This window comes from Enhydra lutris, unplaced genomic scaffold (genome assembly GCF_002288905.1).
Source record: "Enhydra lutris kenyoni isolate GAN:26980312 unplaced genomic scaffold, ASM228890v2 scaffoldscaffold88, whole genome shotgun sequence".
Classification (NCBI taxonomy): domain Eukaryota; kingdom Metazoa; phylum Chordata; class Mammalia; order Carnivora; family Mustelidae; genus Enhydra; species Enhydra lutris.
Genome location: NW_019154172.1, coordinates 679619 through 695443, shown reverse-complemented (window position 1 = coordinate 695443; position 15825 = coordinate 679619). Strand labels below are relative to the sequence as shown.

The window sequence follows — 15825 nt, the reverse complement described above, 5'->3', positions numbered from 1 at the left end:
TCCATTTTGAATTTGTGTGTGTTTGTGTGTGTGTGTGATAAAAAAGTGGTCCAGTTTCATTTTTCTGCATGTGGCTATCCAGTTTTCCCAGCAACATTTTTTGAGGAGACTTTCTTTTTTCCATTGGATATTCCCTATTGCTTTGTGAAAGATTAGTTGACTATATAGTTATGGGTTCATTTCTAGGTTTTCTATTCTGTTCCATTGACTTATTTGTCTGCTTTTGTGCCAGTACCATATTGTCTTTTTTTTTTTTAAAGATTTTATTTATTTATTTGACAAACAGAGAACTCCAGTAGGTGGAGAGGCAGGCAGAGAGAGAAGAGGAAACAGACTCCCCACTGAGCAGAGAGCCCAATCTAAGGCTCGATCCTAGGATCCTGGGATCATGACCTGAGCCAAAGCAGAAGCTCTAACCCACTGAGCCACCTAGGTGTCCCACCATATTGTCTTAATCACTACAGCTTTGTAATATAACTTGAAGTCTGAAATTGTGATGCCTCCAGGTTTGCTTTTCTTTTTCAGGAGTGCTTTGAATATTCAGGATCTTTTGTGGTTCCATGCAAATTTTAGGATTGTTTCTCTAGCTCTGTGAAAATGCTGGTGGTATTTTGATTGGGATTGCATTAAATGTGTAGGTTACTTTAGATAGTATAGGTATTTTTAACAATGTTTGCTCTTCCAATTCATGAGCATAGAATGTTTTTTCATTTCTTTGTGTCATCTTAAATGTCTTTCATCATTATTTTATAGTTTTCAGACAGTAGATCTTTTACCTCTTTGGTCAGCTTATTCTTAGGTATTTTATGGTTTCAGACAAACTATATATATATATATTTTTTTTCAGACAAACTATATTTTAAACCAAAGACTATAACAAGACATGAATAAGGGCACTATATCCTAATAAAGAGATCTAGATCTACAACAAGAAGATCTAGCAATTGTAAATATTTATGACCTCAACTTGGGAGCACCCACATACATGCAACAATTAATAACAAACATAAATAAACTCACTGATAATAATATAATAACAGTAGGGGACTTTAATACCCCACTTACTGCAATGGACAGATTATTAAACAGAAAATCAACAAGGAAACAAGGGCTTCAAAAGACATACTGGACCAGATGGACTAGGCATATATATTCAGAACAGTTCATGCCAAAGCAACAGAATACACATTCTTTTCAAGTGCACATGGGACATTCTCCAGAATAGATCACAAACTGGGCCACAAACCAGTCCTCCTCAAGCACAAAAATACTGACAGATTCCCTGGGGAATTTTACCAAACTTTCAAAGAAGAAGTAATACATATTCTCTTGAAGCTGTTTCAAAAAATTGAAGCAGAAGGAAAACTTTCAGACTCTTTTTATGAAGCCAGCATTACACTGATGCCCAAACCAGGCAAAGACTCCACCAAAGGAATTTCAGACCAATATCCCTGATGAATACAGATGCTAAGATCCTCAACAAGATCCTAGCTAGTAGGATCCAACAGCACATTAAAAAGAGTATCCACCATGACCAGGTGGGATTTATCCCAGGTTTGTAAGGGTGGTTCAACATCTGCAAATTAATCAATGTGATAGAGCAATCAGTAAGAGAAGAGAGAAGAACCACATGGTCCTCTCGATTGATGCAGAAAAAGCATTTGACAAGATACAGCACCTGTTCCTGATTAAAACACTTCAAAGTATAAGGATAGAGGGAACATTCCTCAACTTTATAAAATCTATCTATGAAAAACCCACAGCAAATATCATCCTCAGTTGGAAAAAGCTGACAGCCTTCCCTTTGAGATTAGGAAGAGGAAAAGGATGCCCACTCTCACCACTCTTGTTCAACATAGTATTAGAAGTCCTAGCAACAATAATCAGAAAACAAAGAGAAATAGAAGGTGTTCGAATTTACAAAGAAGTCAAACTCTCTCTCTTTGCAGATGACATGATGCATTATATGGAAAACCCAAAAGCTCCACCCCCAAATTAGAACTCATACAGCAACACAGTCATGTGAAAGATACAAAATCAATACAGAAAAATCAGTTACTTTCTTATACACTAACAATGAAAATACAGAAATGGAATTTAGAGAATTGATTCCATTTACTACAGCACCAAAAACCATGAGAGACCTGGGAATAAACCTAACCAAAGAGGTAAAGGATCTTCCTTGAGGAACTACAGAAGACTCATGAAAGAAATCGAAGAAGACACAAAAAGATGGAAGACCTTCCCGTGCTCATGGATCAGAAGAATAAACATTGTTAAAATGTCTATGCTGCCTAGAGCAATCTATACTTTGCCATTCTGATCAAAATTCCACCAGCATCTTCCAAAGAGCTGGAGCACACAATCCTAAAATTTGTATGGAACCAGAAGAGACCTGAATTGCTAAGGAAATGTTGAAAAAGAAAAACAAAACTGGGGCCATCACGTTGCCTGATTTCAAGCTTTACTACAAAGCTGTGATCACCAAGACAGCATGGTACTGTCAAAAAAAAACAGACACATAGACCAGTGGAACAAGGTAGAGAGCCCAGATATGGACCCTCAACTCTATGGTCAAATAATCTTCGACAAAACAGGAAAAAATATACAGTGGAAAAAAGACAGTCTCTTCAATAAATGGTGCTGGGAAAACTGGACAGCTATGTGTAGAAGAATGAAACTTGAGCATTCTCTTATACCGTACACAAAGATAAACTCAAAATGGATAAAAGACCTCAATGTGAGGCAGGAATCCATCAGAGTCCTAGAGGAGAACATAGGCAGTAAACTCTTTGACATCAGCCACAGCAACTTCTTTCAAGATATGTCTCCAAAGGCAAAGGAAACAAAAGCAAAAATGAATTTTTGGGACTTTATAAAGATCAAAAGCTTCTGCACAGCAAAGGAAACAGACAAGAAAACAAAAAGGCAACCCACGGAATGGGAGAAGATATTTGCAAATGACAGTACAGACAAAAGGTTGATATCCAGGATCTATAAAGAACTCCTCAAACTCAACACACACAAAACAGACAATCACATAAAAAAATGGGTAGAAGATATGAACAGACACTTCTCCAATGAAGACATACAAATGGCTATCAGAAGCATGAAAAAATGTTCATCATCACTAGCCATCAGGGAGATTCAGATTAAAACCACATTGAGATACCACCTTACACCAGTTAGAATGGCCAAAATTAGCAAGACAGGAAACAACATGTGTTGGAGAGGATGTTGAGAAAGGGGAACCCTCTTCCACTGTTGGTGGGAATGCAAGTTGGTGCAGCCTCTTTGGAGAACAGTGTGGAGATTCCTCAAGAAATTAAAAATAGAGCTTCCCTATGACCCTGCAATTGCACTACTGGGTATTTACCCCAAAGATACAGATGTAGTGAAAAGAAGGGCCATCTGTACCCCAATGTTTATAGCAGCAATGGCCACGGTCGCCAAACTGTGGAAAGAACCAAGATGCCCTTCAATGGACAAATGGATAAAGAAGATGTAGTCCATATACACTATGGAGTATTATGCCTCCATCAGAAAGGATGAATACCCAACTTTTGTAGCAACATGGATGGGACTGGAAGAGATTATGCTGAGTGAATAAGTCAAGCAGAGAGAGTCAATTATATGGTTTCACTTATTTGTGGAGCATAACAAATAGCATGGAGGACAAGGGGAGATTGAGAGGAGAAGGCCAAACTGTGGAAAGAACCAAGATGCCCTTCAACAGACAAATGGATAAAGAAGATGTAGGTCATATACACTATGGAGTATTATGCCTCCATCAGAAAGGATGAACACCCAACTTTTGTAGCAACATGGATGGGACTGGAAGAGATTATGCTGAGTGAATAAGTCAAGCAGAGAGAGTCAATTATATGGTTTCACTTATTTGTGGAGAATAACAAATAGCATGGAGGACAAGGGGAGATGGAGAGGAGAAGGGAGTTGAGAATGGAGGACAAGGAGAGATGGAGAGGAGAAGGGAGTTGAGATGGAGAGGAGAAGGTAAATTGGAAGGGGAGGTGAACCATGAGAGACTATGGACTCTGAAAAACAATCTGAGCGTTTTGAAAGGTCTGGGGGTGGGAGGTTGGGGAAACCAAGTGGTGGGTATTAGAGGGGGCATGGATTGCATGGAGCACTGGGTGTGGTGCAAAAAACAATGAATACTTTTATGCTGAAAAGAAATAAAAAATTAAAAAAAAAAAAGAATCTGCAACATCTTCAGGCACCTGGCTGGCTCATGCATTAGAGCATGTGACTCTTGTTTTGGGGATTATGAGTTCAAGCCCCACGTTGGGTAGAGATTAATTAAAAATAAAATCTTAAAAAAAAAGAATTTGCAGCATCTCATAGGAGAATGAAACCAAGTAAAATTGCTTTTAAATGTTTAAAAAAGTTATTGTGAAAAGGTGATATTTAAATAATATAATAATAAATATTATGATATAATAAATAATATATTTATTTAATATAATTAATATTTATTTAATAATATAATAATCTATTTATTTAATAAATAATTTCTTGCCCATTTCTTGTCCATACTGAGTTTAAACATTTCATACATTTGATGCCTGTCTTCTTCCTTCCCTCCAGAGCTAATTCATTACCTGACTCATCCTGAGTTTCAGGTTAAGTATTCCTATGTACTTTCTTATATTTCTAGTAGATTTTAAATTTCCTTAAAATACGTGTAATTGTTTACATATTTTAACTTAAATATTACATATTTGATGAACTTGTGCAAACTTGCTTTTCTATCACAGAATCATTTGTGCAATATTCATGCTACTCAGTCTCATTATTTTTTACTGCCATAGTCCACTTCACCTTGCAACCACACTATTTATTTAAGCAGTTTCTTATTAAAGAACATTTATGTTGCTTCTAATTATTTTGCAATTCTAAACAATTGCATTATTAAAAAATCTCTACATATTGTTTTTGTGTAGGACAGCCTCTGTAGGATCTATATCTATATCTATCATCTATCTATCTATCTATCTATCTAGGAATTGCAAGGTGAGGTTATAGATATGTTCATATTTAACCTTATAATATATTGTCACATGGGTCTCCAGTTTACTATCCATCTGTTAGTGTAAAAGAGTTCTCTTGTTTCATTCTGGCAACGCTTTGTGATATCAGATGTTTATATAATTGTTCAGTGAGTATGACATACTCATTCTATATTTTTTTGTGTATATTTCATTGTTGTTGTTTTATCCATTTTCCTGATCATAAGTGGTCTTGTGCATCTATTCAAATATTTTGAACAATGTTTCCTTCTTTTGTAAATTGCTCTTTCTTACCTTAGGAATATTTTTTATTCATTTGATTTGTGAGAATTCTTTATACATTCCACCTTTTATTCCTTAGAAAGATATTGCAAAAATCTTCCCCTGTATTGGTTTTTTATACCTTTAATGTGTTTTTTTGTGAATAAAATAATACACTTTTCAAACAGTCAGGTTTGTGAAATTTTGCTTTGTAACTTTTTTAATGCCTGTGAGAAAACAGAAAATGTGTATATTCATCTCTGCTGCTATTTCCTGGCAAGGAAATTCTGAAACCCTGATAATTTTTTGGTTCCACTAAGGCAACTCTGGGCAGGCTCCTGGATGGCTCCTAGATGGGGGCTGGTCCCCAAAATGACCAAGCCATGATTAGAAGATTGGAATTTTCAACCCTATCCCCTATCCTCCAGAGAAGAGAGAGGGTTGGAAATGGAGTTAATAGTTGATCATGCCTGTGTGAGGTCCAGGCTGTCAAACACATGCACACCAGGAGGGTGATGCACCCTATCTCCAAGCGGACAGAAGCTTCTGTACTTGGGACCCTCCCACACCTCCTCTTCTTATGTCTTCATCTGTTTTTCTGTATCCTTTATTATATCTCTTAATAAACTGGTAAATATTAGTGTTTCACTAAGTTCTGTGAGCTTCCAGCAAATTAATCAAACCTGAGAAGGGGCTCACAGGAACTTCTGTTTCATAGTCAAATTGAACAAAAATTGTGGGAACCTGGAGACCTACTTCCTATGATTGGCATCTGAAGCTGGGGGGCAGACGTGTGGGACTGGGGACTTAACCTGTGGTCTCTGACACCATTTCCAAGTAGATGATGTCAGAACTGAGTTAAACTGTAGGACACCCAGCTTATGTCTATTAATTCTTGTTGGTGTGGGGGAAAAGAACAAACATGCATTTGGGAACCAAAAGTGTTAGAAACAAGGTGTTCTTGTTTGAACTATGTGAGTAGTAACGGGCACACACAGGAGTGAAACACAGGGAGTAAAAAAAAAAAAAAAAAACGGGTGTTCCCACTACAATGCCTTATTTATGAAATCTTTCTTCATCACAATTTATTATAATTTTTCACCATATTTTCTTTATATTTTATAGAAATTTTCATTTCTATGTATTTATATGAATTTTATTTTCACCATATAAATAACCATTTGGTTATCATAGAAAAATCATTATTCCCTAAAAATCTGCACTGCCACTTCAATCATATAACAAGTTTGCATATTTGCTTGCATCTAAAACCAGGCTCACAATTCTGATCCGTGCTCTAGCCATGGATCTCTGTGACATTATCCACTATCTTTATTACTATAGTTGTATGATCAATCATGCTATCTACCAGTGTTTATTTCCCCATATAATTTTTAGAATGAGTTTATCACATTCCACAAAGGCAAGACAAAGAAAAGCAAAACAAAGAGTGATGTTGGAATTTTAACTGGTACTGTATTAAATTTATATAATCTCATTAAGGCAATTTTCATCCTTAGTGATATTTATTTTTCTTTCATTGTATCATGAACATATGTATAGATCTTTACTTAGATCTTCCTTAGTATCTTTCAATAAAGTTTTTAAATTTTTTTTCTTTCTTTTTTAAAATTATTTATTTATTTGACAGAGAGAGACAGATCACAAGTAGGCAGAGAAGCAGGCAGAGGGGGAGGAGGAAGCAGGCTCCCCGCTGAACAGAGAACCCAATGAGGTGCTTGAACCCAGGACCCTGAAATCATGACCTGAGCCGAAGGTAGAGGCTTATCCCACTGAGACACCCAGATGCCCCTAAAGTTTTTCTTTCAATAAAGTTTTAAAATTTTATACATAAAAATCTTATTCATTTAAAAATATCTTATTCATTTAAAAATCATATTCAATTAAAATATTTAAAAATATCTTATTCATTAAAATATTATATAGCTTATGTATTTTGCTCTTTTTAAAAACAGCATTCTTAAATCTTTTTATCTTGTTATTTTAAAGAAAGTATAAAAATATTGATCTGACAATTTACCATACTCTTATTTGTAATTTTCTACAAGAAATATTTTTATGCATAGATTCTTTTCTTGTCATCCCATATTGTTAGCAAGATGCCACAAAAAGTTGGTCAGATCAGAGGGCTGAAAGCTATCAGCAAGAGGGAGGATGGGGAAGGGACAAAAGCAGGGAGAAAACCCAGCTAGGTGTTTCACCTGATAGCCCCTTACATGAGCCCCTTAGAGCCAGACTGGAGATGAGGACATGTGCAGAAGCCCCTGTGAGTTGTCCTGAAGTTACCTTTAGCTCATTGTAGTACCTTAGTACTCTCCTCCTATGGGGGGATGAGAACCCAACATTTTTTTGAGCATTGGATTTATGTGTTAGCGTGTTGGCATGCTAGGCATGCACAGTTGAACCAAAGTGCCCAAGTAATAGAATATGCATTAGTTCCTTTAATGTATATGCAAGCTCTCTGCCCTCACCCCTAAGGAACTGAATAAAAGTTTCCTGTACTAAGTGCATGGGGAGACAGTGGCTTTAAGAGCTATCTCCCGGTTTCCTTACTTGCAAGAAGTAATAAAAATTTCTTTGCTTTCAACATTTCCTTGGATTGTGTTCAATTTAATGCACCACAAGCTGTAAACCTTTTGAGTTGAGTTACATTATTTCCTGGGGCTAAATTGTTAGATATTTGAACAGTATAAAGGAATGTTCATTTACACACCATAAAGTATGTACTGAATCAGTGAATCATCATATTGTTATGTGTAATCAGTATGCTGATTTATTTCCATACTAGTGAAGCATGAATGTACAATTCCACGCATCCTCTTCAACACTATTTGTTAGGCATTCAACCTTTGCCAATCTGATATGAATGAGTAAATTAGATAGACACCCTATACCATAAAAAGATGAGTTGTTTTTTTCTCTTTTAATTCTTTGATGATTAGTAACACTGAACATATTTTCAGTTACTTTTTGACCATTTGTATTTCTTTTCTGGTGTGTATATTGTCTGTTCCTGTCATTTGTCCCTCCTTTTATTGATGTGTTTGCGTACTTTTTATTGATTTATAAGAACTGGTTTTCTATATTCCTAGCAAATGTGTTATAATTTCCCCCAATTGATCACTTTTCTTTCTGTTTTATTTACGGTGCTATTTTTTACATAGATTTTTGAATTTTAAATTAGACACATTTATCAATTTTTGAAAGGGAGGAGACCACACTGAAAGTTAGTAACATACAAGGTTTTGTCTCTGCAAAGGGCTGCAGGGTACAGGGAAAAGAGCAAAATTTGCGCTCTTTTAATGACTTCCCACAGATCTCAGCAGTGTTTCCTCCTATCCCTTAAGATTATAAGGACATAAGGGATAGATGAGTTGATGACTTCAGAAAACCAAACCCTCGTCACTAAACATTTTTTTCTATTGAAATGATACTAAATCAATATAAACCTATTGAAATCTAATAGCCATAGCTTAGGAATGATTCTTCATGATATTACAAGCATGCTACTTGTTTTTCACCTGTGCCCAAGTCAGATTAATTGATGGTTGGGTGCTGCTTTCCTTGCCTGGAGGCAAAGGCATGACCCAATGGCATCTGAGGTCCATCATTCTAGGAATCAGTGAGCTGGTCGTCTGAGTAGTAAGTACTACTTGTATCCTGACTTCTTCCACAACTGAGCCCTGAGGACAAACATGAGTAACATAGAGGCAGATCTTGGTAGGATGATATGGTCAGCATTCATCACTGTGCATGTCTTATCTGATTGCCTTACATCACAGGAAAAAGCTATTTGCAAACTCTCAGGTGCTATGAAATGCTGGTGAAATGATTATAAATGCATGTCTTGGCTCAAGATACTGATGGAGGATGCAAACATATCAGATCAGAGACCATGCTCTCAAGAAGAATTCAATCCCATATGTTGCATAAAGTAAAATAAAGCACAAAGTAGCCAGTCCAAAGTAGCACTCATAGGTCAATTCAGCTTCAAAGAAAGATTCCTTCTCTTAAGGGAGCAAAGGAAAAAACCATGGAAACATAGATATTTGAATTCAAGGACAAGGAGTTTAGGTTTTATCCAGAATCAGTGAAGGTTCTTGAGAAAATTTCATTTACTGATAATGTGACTATATAGTTCACCATCCAAATTGGGACACATTTGAGATTGAAAAAAAAGTTTATGATAATATATGCTGTGACAGAAGGCATAATCAAAACTGTTCCTGGCAAATAAGGATGTATGGTAACTCTATTAAGTGGTCAGAGACAATTATTTCCTAGAAGATCTCTAACGAAGAAGAGACAGAGGGATAATCCAGGAAAGTGAGAGGCGAAAATGGCCAACAAAGTACGTACACACACAAACACACACACAGACTTTAACATATATGTATATATATAAAAACATGTATGTATGTTTAAACATACACATTTAGTCTCTGTATATTATTTGTGTACCAACACGCATAGGTATAAACATGTATTTATATCTGGCAACTACTGGCTTCACCCTTTCCTTATGACTTATTCATTACGTTTTGCTTCAAGTTCTGGAGAATTTCAGATTCTCCCCCAGCGTTTCTGCCACTGGCAAGAAAGAGAGGATTTTCCTTCACATGCTTCTTCTGGCTTTAATATGCCTTCTAATGAATTAATTAGCTTACTTTTGGAAAATCTCTTCGTGGCATTGTACACCAATTTGAACCAGATGTGAACTCCTGTCCTTGCCCTTCATCTATTGAAAGTTAAGTAGAAAAATTTTTGAGTGGAGAAAACAGTAATAAAAACCTTGAGCCAGGGAGTTGCCAGGAGCATAGAGAGCCCCTTAGAGGGCTCACTCACTGTGAGTTGCGCTGGCCCTGGCATCTGGATTTCCCACACTGAAACTTCACTCTTTCCAGCCCCTTCATTCTTTCCACCTGCCCCAGATTGGTTGCTATAATTATGCAGTGCAATGCAGAGTTCCCCTACTCCTCACCATCAACTCCTTACCTGGAACTATTTCATAGTCAAACAAATAAGGACATTTTGCATAACAAAGGAGAAAAAAGAAAGATGGTAAATAATTTGGGGGAAAAAAACACACTGAAGTCCAGATTTCCCCTCCTTTGAAGAAAGCTATGACTTACAAAAGATATATGTTTTTCTCTTATTTATGAATATGGAGATTTATTATTATTTGAGGGTCCACCATGTTACAGGTTTTCTATCAGGCTATTTCTTTACATTGTCTTACTGACTGAAGCAATATAGCAACATCACTGTGAGATATTTTTAAGATTTATTTGTTTATTTGAGAGTGGTGGAGGGGCAGAGAGAGAACCTTCAAACAGACCTCTTGCTGAGCTCAGAGACTGCAAAGGGTCTCAATCCCTGGACCCTGAGATCATGATCTGAGCCAAAGTCAAAAGGCCACTTAACCAACTGAGCCACCCATGCAGCCCTCCCTATGAGACGTTTTTGTCATTATTCATTCTTTATAATAGAGTAGCCAGATAAACAAAACTAAAAAAAGAGTCACTTTATGTACCTTTCACAAGGATGCACAGCCACCAGGTGGCAGAACCAGGATTGAATTCTAGGTCTGACTCTAGGCTTTTAAAAGCAATGAGATACACCAGGGATCAGCAAATTTTTCAATAAAGGGCTAACGACTAAATATTTCAGGCTTTGGGAGCCATAAAATCTTTGACTCAACAGCTACTCGACTCTGCCATTGTACTGTGAAAATAGCCACAGATAATAAAGAAATAAGCATGGATCGTTCCCACTAAAATGTTAGAAACAATGAAATTTGAATTTAATATAATTCCCATGTGTAGTGAAGTATTCTTTTTTTATTTTTCTTCCCAACATTTAAACATATAAAACCATTCTTGGTGGGACGCTTGGGTGTCTCAGTTGGTTAAACATCTGCCTTCAGCTTGGGTCATGATCCTAGTGTCCTGGGACTGAGTCCCACATCAGGCTCCTTGCTCAGTTGTAAGGCTTCTTCTCCTTCTGTCTGCCTCTCCCTCTGCTTGTGCTCTCTCTCTGACAAATAAATGAATAAAATCTTAAAAAAAAAAAAAAGACATTCTTAGTTTGCAGGCTATACAAAGCGGATGGAGAGGCAGATTTGGCTCCAGACAAGTTTGCTGACTTCTAAGAGCCTGGCAGGATGGCTTAGACTTGGGCATAAGTAACGAAGTGTGAAGGTATCTCTAGATTATAGTCCAAAATGGGCTGCCAAGAGCCACTGAGTTTATGTTGGCAGAAGAAAGGAGAGAAAGGGACTTGGGACCATGGGGCCCAAGGTCCAAAACAGGAGCTATGAGGCCTTCCAGGTGGCACTTGCCAAAGAGAATGAGGCAGAAGATCAAAGTAAATATTCTACAACCATGTCACTCTTTGTTTCTAAGGAGCCCTATTCCTAGCTGGGAACAACTTCCGTGAGACGCACAGAAGGAGGCGGGGAGGAGCTGCCAGTCATTATCTGTCACAGGACCATGTGGGTGGTAGGAGGTGGTCCCCTCATGCCCAGGCTCTGTCTCACAGGCTGAGGCAGAGCCTAAGGCCAGGATAAAAGGGCCTTGGTGCCAGAGCCCCTCCATGCACTTGTCTCCTGAGGTGCTCGTGACCTAGTGCTGCCTGTGCACCGGTAAGTGTCCCCTGGGACCAGAACCAGTGCTTTTCACAGAGGGAACTCAAATCGCAGCAGGGGGGCTTATGCAGTGGGGATTTGGGGGAAAAGGATCCATTATGTCAGAGGAGGAGGGTTTGAGGAGTGCAGGGGAAACAGAGGAGGAGTGCAGGCAGGAGTTTGGCACCACCTGGGGACATAGGGAGAAGAACCAGATGGCTATGCCTTTGTGCTCTGGAGAAAGCAAATGGATCTGCAGTGTGGCATGGCACTCAAGATGGGGACACTGAAGCACAGACACTGGGCTCTCCTCTGACGGGTTTCGGGAGGGAGCTTACCCTTGAAAATGCAGCCCTGTTCCTCCCTGCAAAGGAGAGTTGTGGACAGGGACCTGAGGCTCTTCCAAGCTTGTTAAACCTGCCTATTCATGAGTCTGGGAATGTGTTTGCTAACTTCCTGTGTTGATGAGGATAATGCAAGCCTGAGAATCACCCTGCCAACCTATCAGCATGAGGTGGTGGGGAGAGGAGACCTGGGTTCCAGACTGAGATCAGGGGTCTGGGGTCTAGTCCCAGGTTTTCAGGAGCTGAGAGGCTTATTAGTTTCTTCAATAACATGAGCTCACTAAAGCAGGCCATCTCCAGGATCCTTTGCAATGCTGACCTCACAGAATAAAAACGTCTTGGAAGTTATGACAAAAGGCACACTTAATGTGCGTTTCCTTTAAGGAAACAATAGCCCCTCACATGGCTTATTAGTTGAACAGCTTCAGATCTGAAGGGCATGGTTGGAACGAGTTCCATCTTCACTTACAAGTCTTCAGATCCTTGGATGTGTTTAGTAATGTGGTTTGGTCTTAGTTTATTACCTTGTATACTGGAGAAAAGTGCATATCTGACTTACAAGGATCCCCTGAGGATCCAAAGAGATGGTGCCAAGTATGGGAAAGCCATCATGTGTTGGATTATAGAGATGTTTCTATGGATGTTTCTATGATTATATGGGATACTAAGAGGGTGAGAGAGGCAGGAGGCTCTGTATCCTGGATCTGACTGTGTGACTTTCTCTTAGCTTCCGACTTCATCAGCGAGATGTCCTACCAGCAGAATCAGCAGCAGTGCCAGTCCCCTCCCAAGTGTCCCACCCCCAAGTGCCCTCCAAAGTGTCCCCCAAAGTGCCCCTCAGTCTCTTCTTGCTGCAGTGTCAGCTCTGGGGGCTGCTGCGGCTCCAGCTCCGGGGGTAGCAGCTGCTGCAGCTTTGGGGGTGGCAGCTGCTGCCTGAGCCACCACAGACGACACAGGTCCCACTGTCACAGACGCCAGAGCTCTGGCTGCTGCAGCCAGCCCTCAGGGGGCTCCAGCTGCTGTGGAGGGGGCAGCAGTCAGTCCTCTGGAGGCTGCTGCTGAAGTGGACTCTGATCACCTCTTCCTCTGACCTCCTTGAATGGTGGAGAGATCTGAGCAAAAGCTTGAGCTCTGGCCAGAGGATCCCTCTATCCTGGTTTCTACAAGCCAAAAACATTTCTCTAAACTCATTTCCTGACCTCCTTCCCCCTATCTGTGGCTGCCCTGGGAATCCTAAAGCATAGACCTCATGTCCCTCTGCAAACATATTTTTGCATTCTTTTGTTGGATTTGAAACAATAAAATGGAATCTGCTCACTAACTTGGCATAGACTGATTTCATTTCCTATTTTTGTCACCATTGTTTTCTTTTTCTCTGCTCTCTCCTGGTGGCTACAGAGACATCAGTAGATAGAGGACAGGGTCAACTATAGGAAAGACATTTTTCACACTTTTGTATGTTTGCAATTTTCCCTAATTCTTTACTTTTCCTTTTACTTTTTATCTTTTGGAATATTTTATTTACTCATTTGAGAGAGAGACAGAGAAAGAGAGAGAACATGAAAAGGGGGAGAGGCAGAGTGAGAGGGAAAAGCAGACTCCCCTTGAGCCAGGAGCGTGATGTGGAACTCAATCCCAGGACCCAGAAATCAAGAACTGAACCAATTATAACCTGAGCAGAAGGCGGACAGTTAACTGTTATGTCCCAATAACGGGTCCGTGATTAAAGGAGCGAGACTGATATAAAGCGAAGGTCAAGCAAAGCTTTATTTCGTGCCAAGCATCAAGAATCTTACGGAACATTCAGGGCTGCACCTCTTACAAGAGACGGTGACCCTTCTCTGTTTCACAGGCTAGCTTTTAAGGGCAAAGGCCATGCAGTCAGGCCTGGCCACGCACAGGTGGCCAATGAGATTGTAACACACACAGGAAACTCCACAGTGATGCTAGATGACCAATTGAGTTACAATTTACCCTAGTAGACATTTGAACCAGCCTATTATACCTTGATTGGGATTGGCGCCCAAAAGGCTCCCAAAGGGCAGGGCCCATACTCCTTGGTAACCAGGGAGACAGTATGCATCCCCCCACTGATTGGATGTCTCCACCTGGCCTGACCCACCTTTGTATCTGGACTTTGTTACCTGAAGCTGGTTTCAGGGACTTGTCTCCAAGTAAATCCCCTGGGGGAAGTGGAGCAGCAACAGTTTCTAAATAGGTCCTTACACTATCAGTGTTATCTTCTAGGATTTTTATGTTTTCTGGTCTCATATTTATGTCTTTAGTCCATTTTTTAAAGATTTATTTAGAGAGAGAGAGAGATAGCATGCAAATGTGCAGAGGAGAGGGTCAGAGGGAGAAGAAGAGAGAAACTTCAGCAGGCTTCACACTTCACTCAGAGCCTGATACAAGGCTGCATCTCATCACCCTGAGATCAGGACCAGAGCCCAAACCAGGTGTCAGATGCTTAATGGACTATGCCACCAAGATGCCCCTAATGGTGTTAGAAAGTGGTCCAATTTCATTCTTTTATACTTATCTGTTCAGTTTTCCCAGCACCATTTATTGAAGAGACTTTTTTCCCATTGTACATTCTTGCCACCTTTCTTGAAGATTAACTGACCATATAAGCTAGGATTTATTTCTAGACTGTCTATTCTGTTCCATGGATCTATGTGTCTCTTTTTGTGCCAGTCCCATACTGTTTTGATTACTACAACTTTGTAGTTTATCTTGAAATCTGCAATTGTGATACTTCCAGCTTTGTTTTTCTTTCTCAAGATTGCCTTGGCTATTCAGGGCTTTTGTGGTTCCCTAAAAATCTTAGGATTCTTTGTTCTAGTTTGGTGAAAAATGCTGTTGGTGTTTTGATAGGGATTGCACTGAATCTGTAGATTGCTTTGTGTAGTATGGATATTTTAACAATAAAACTAATGTAACATTGTGTGTCAACTATACTCAAATAAAAATGTTTTAAAATATTTTATTTATTCATTTGACAGAGAGACACAGCAAGAGAGGGAAGACAGGCAGGGGAGTGGAAGAGGGAGAAGCAGGCTCTCCACAGAGCAGGGAGCTTGATGTGGAGCTCGATCCCAGGACTCCAGAATCATGACCTGAGCCGAAGGCAAATTTAATGACTGAGCCACCCAGGCACTCTTCAAATAAAATTAAAAAAATCTTTTAATACTTAGTAACAAATGAGAAATTTGAATTATTGCCACCATTAAAAAAATATGGAAGGAAACAAAATTAATGTCATGAGAAACTCAAAGCTTTTTCTCTAAGATCAGGTATAATCCAAGGATGTCCCCTCTCAGCATTCCTTTTCAATATAGTACTAGATGTTCTAGCTAATACATTAAGATAAGTTAATTAAGGGTATACAGATTGGGAATGAAGAAATAAACTTTTTATTTGCAGATTATTTATTAATCTATGTAGAAAATCTGAAATAATCAACAAACAAACCTCCTGGCTCTAATAAGGAATCATAGCAAGATTGAAGGATAAAAGGTTAATCCACAAGAATCAATCATTTTCC

At 39.0% G+C, this 15825-nt stretch overlaps 1 protein-coding gene across 1 annotated transcript; it reads left to right on the top strand.

The window, feature by feature from the left end:
* Window positions 1–11599: 11599 nt before the first annotated feature.
* LOC111161987 (late cornified envelope protein 1A-like) lies at window positions 11600–13343 on the top strand. Its single transcript, XM_022526115.1, has 2 exons — window positions 11600–11678; window positions 13009–13343. Exons 1-2 carry the CDS (start codon window positions 11600–11602, stop codon window positions 13341–13343), a joined length of 414 nt encoding a protein of 137 aa, XP_022381823.1.
* Window positions 13344–15825: the final 2482 nt, after the last annotated feature.

Bases quoted from the DNA above. Each gene is read 5' to 3' on its own strand.
- LOC111161987 (XM_022526115.1), top strand. From the start codon at position 11,600: ATGGGGCCCAAGGTCCAAAACAGGAGCTATGAGGCCTTCCAGGTGGCA. The intron at 11,679-13,008 runs GTAAATATTCTA...ACTTTCTCTTAG, and splicing joins GAATGAGGCAGAAGATCAAA to CTTCCGACTTCATCAGCGAG.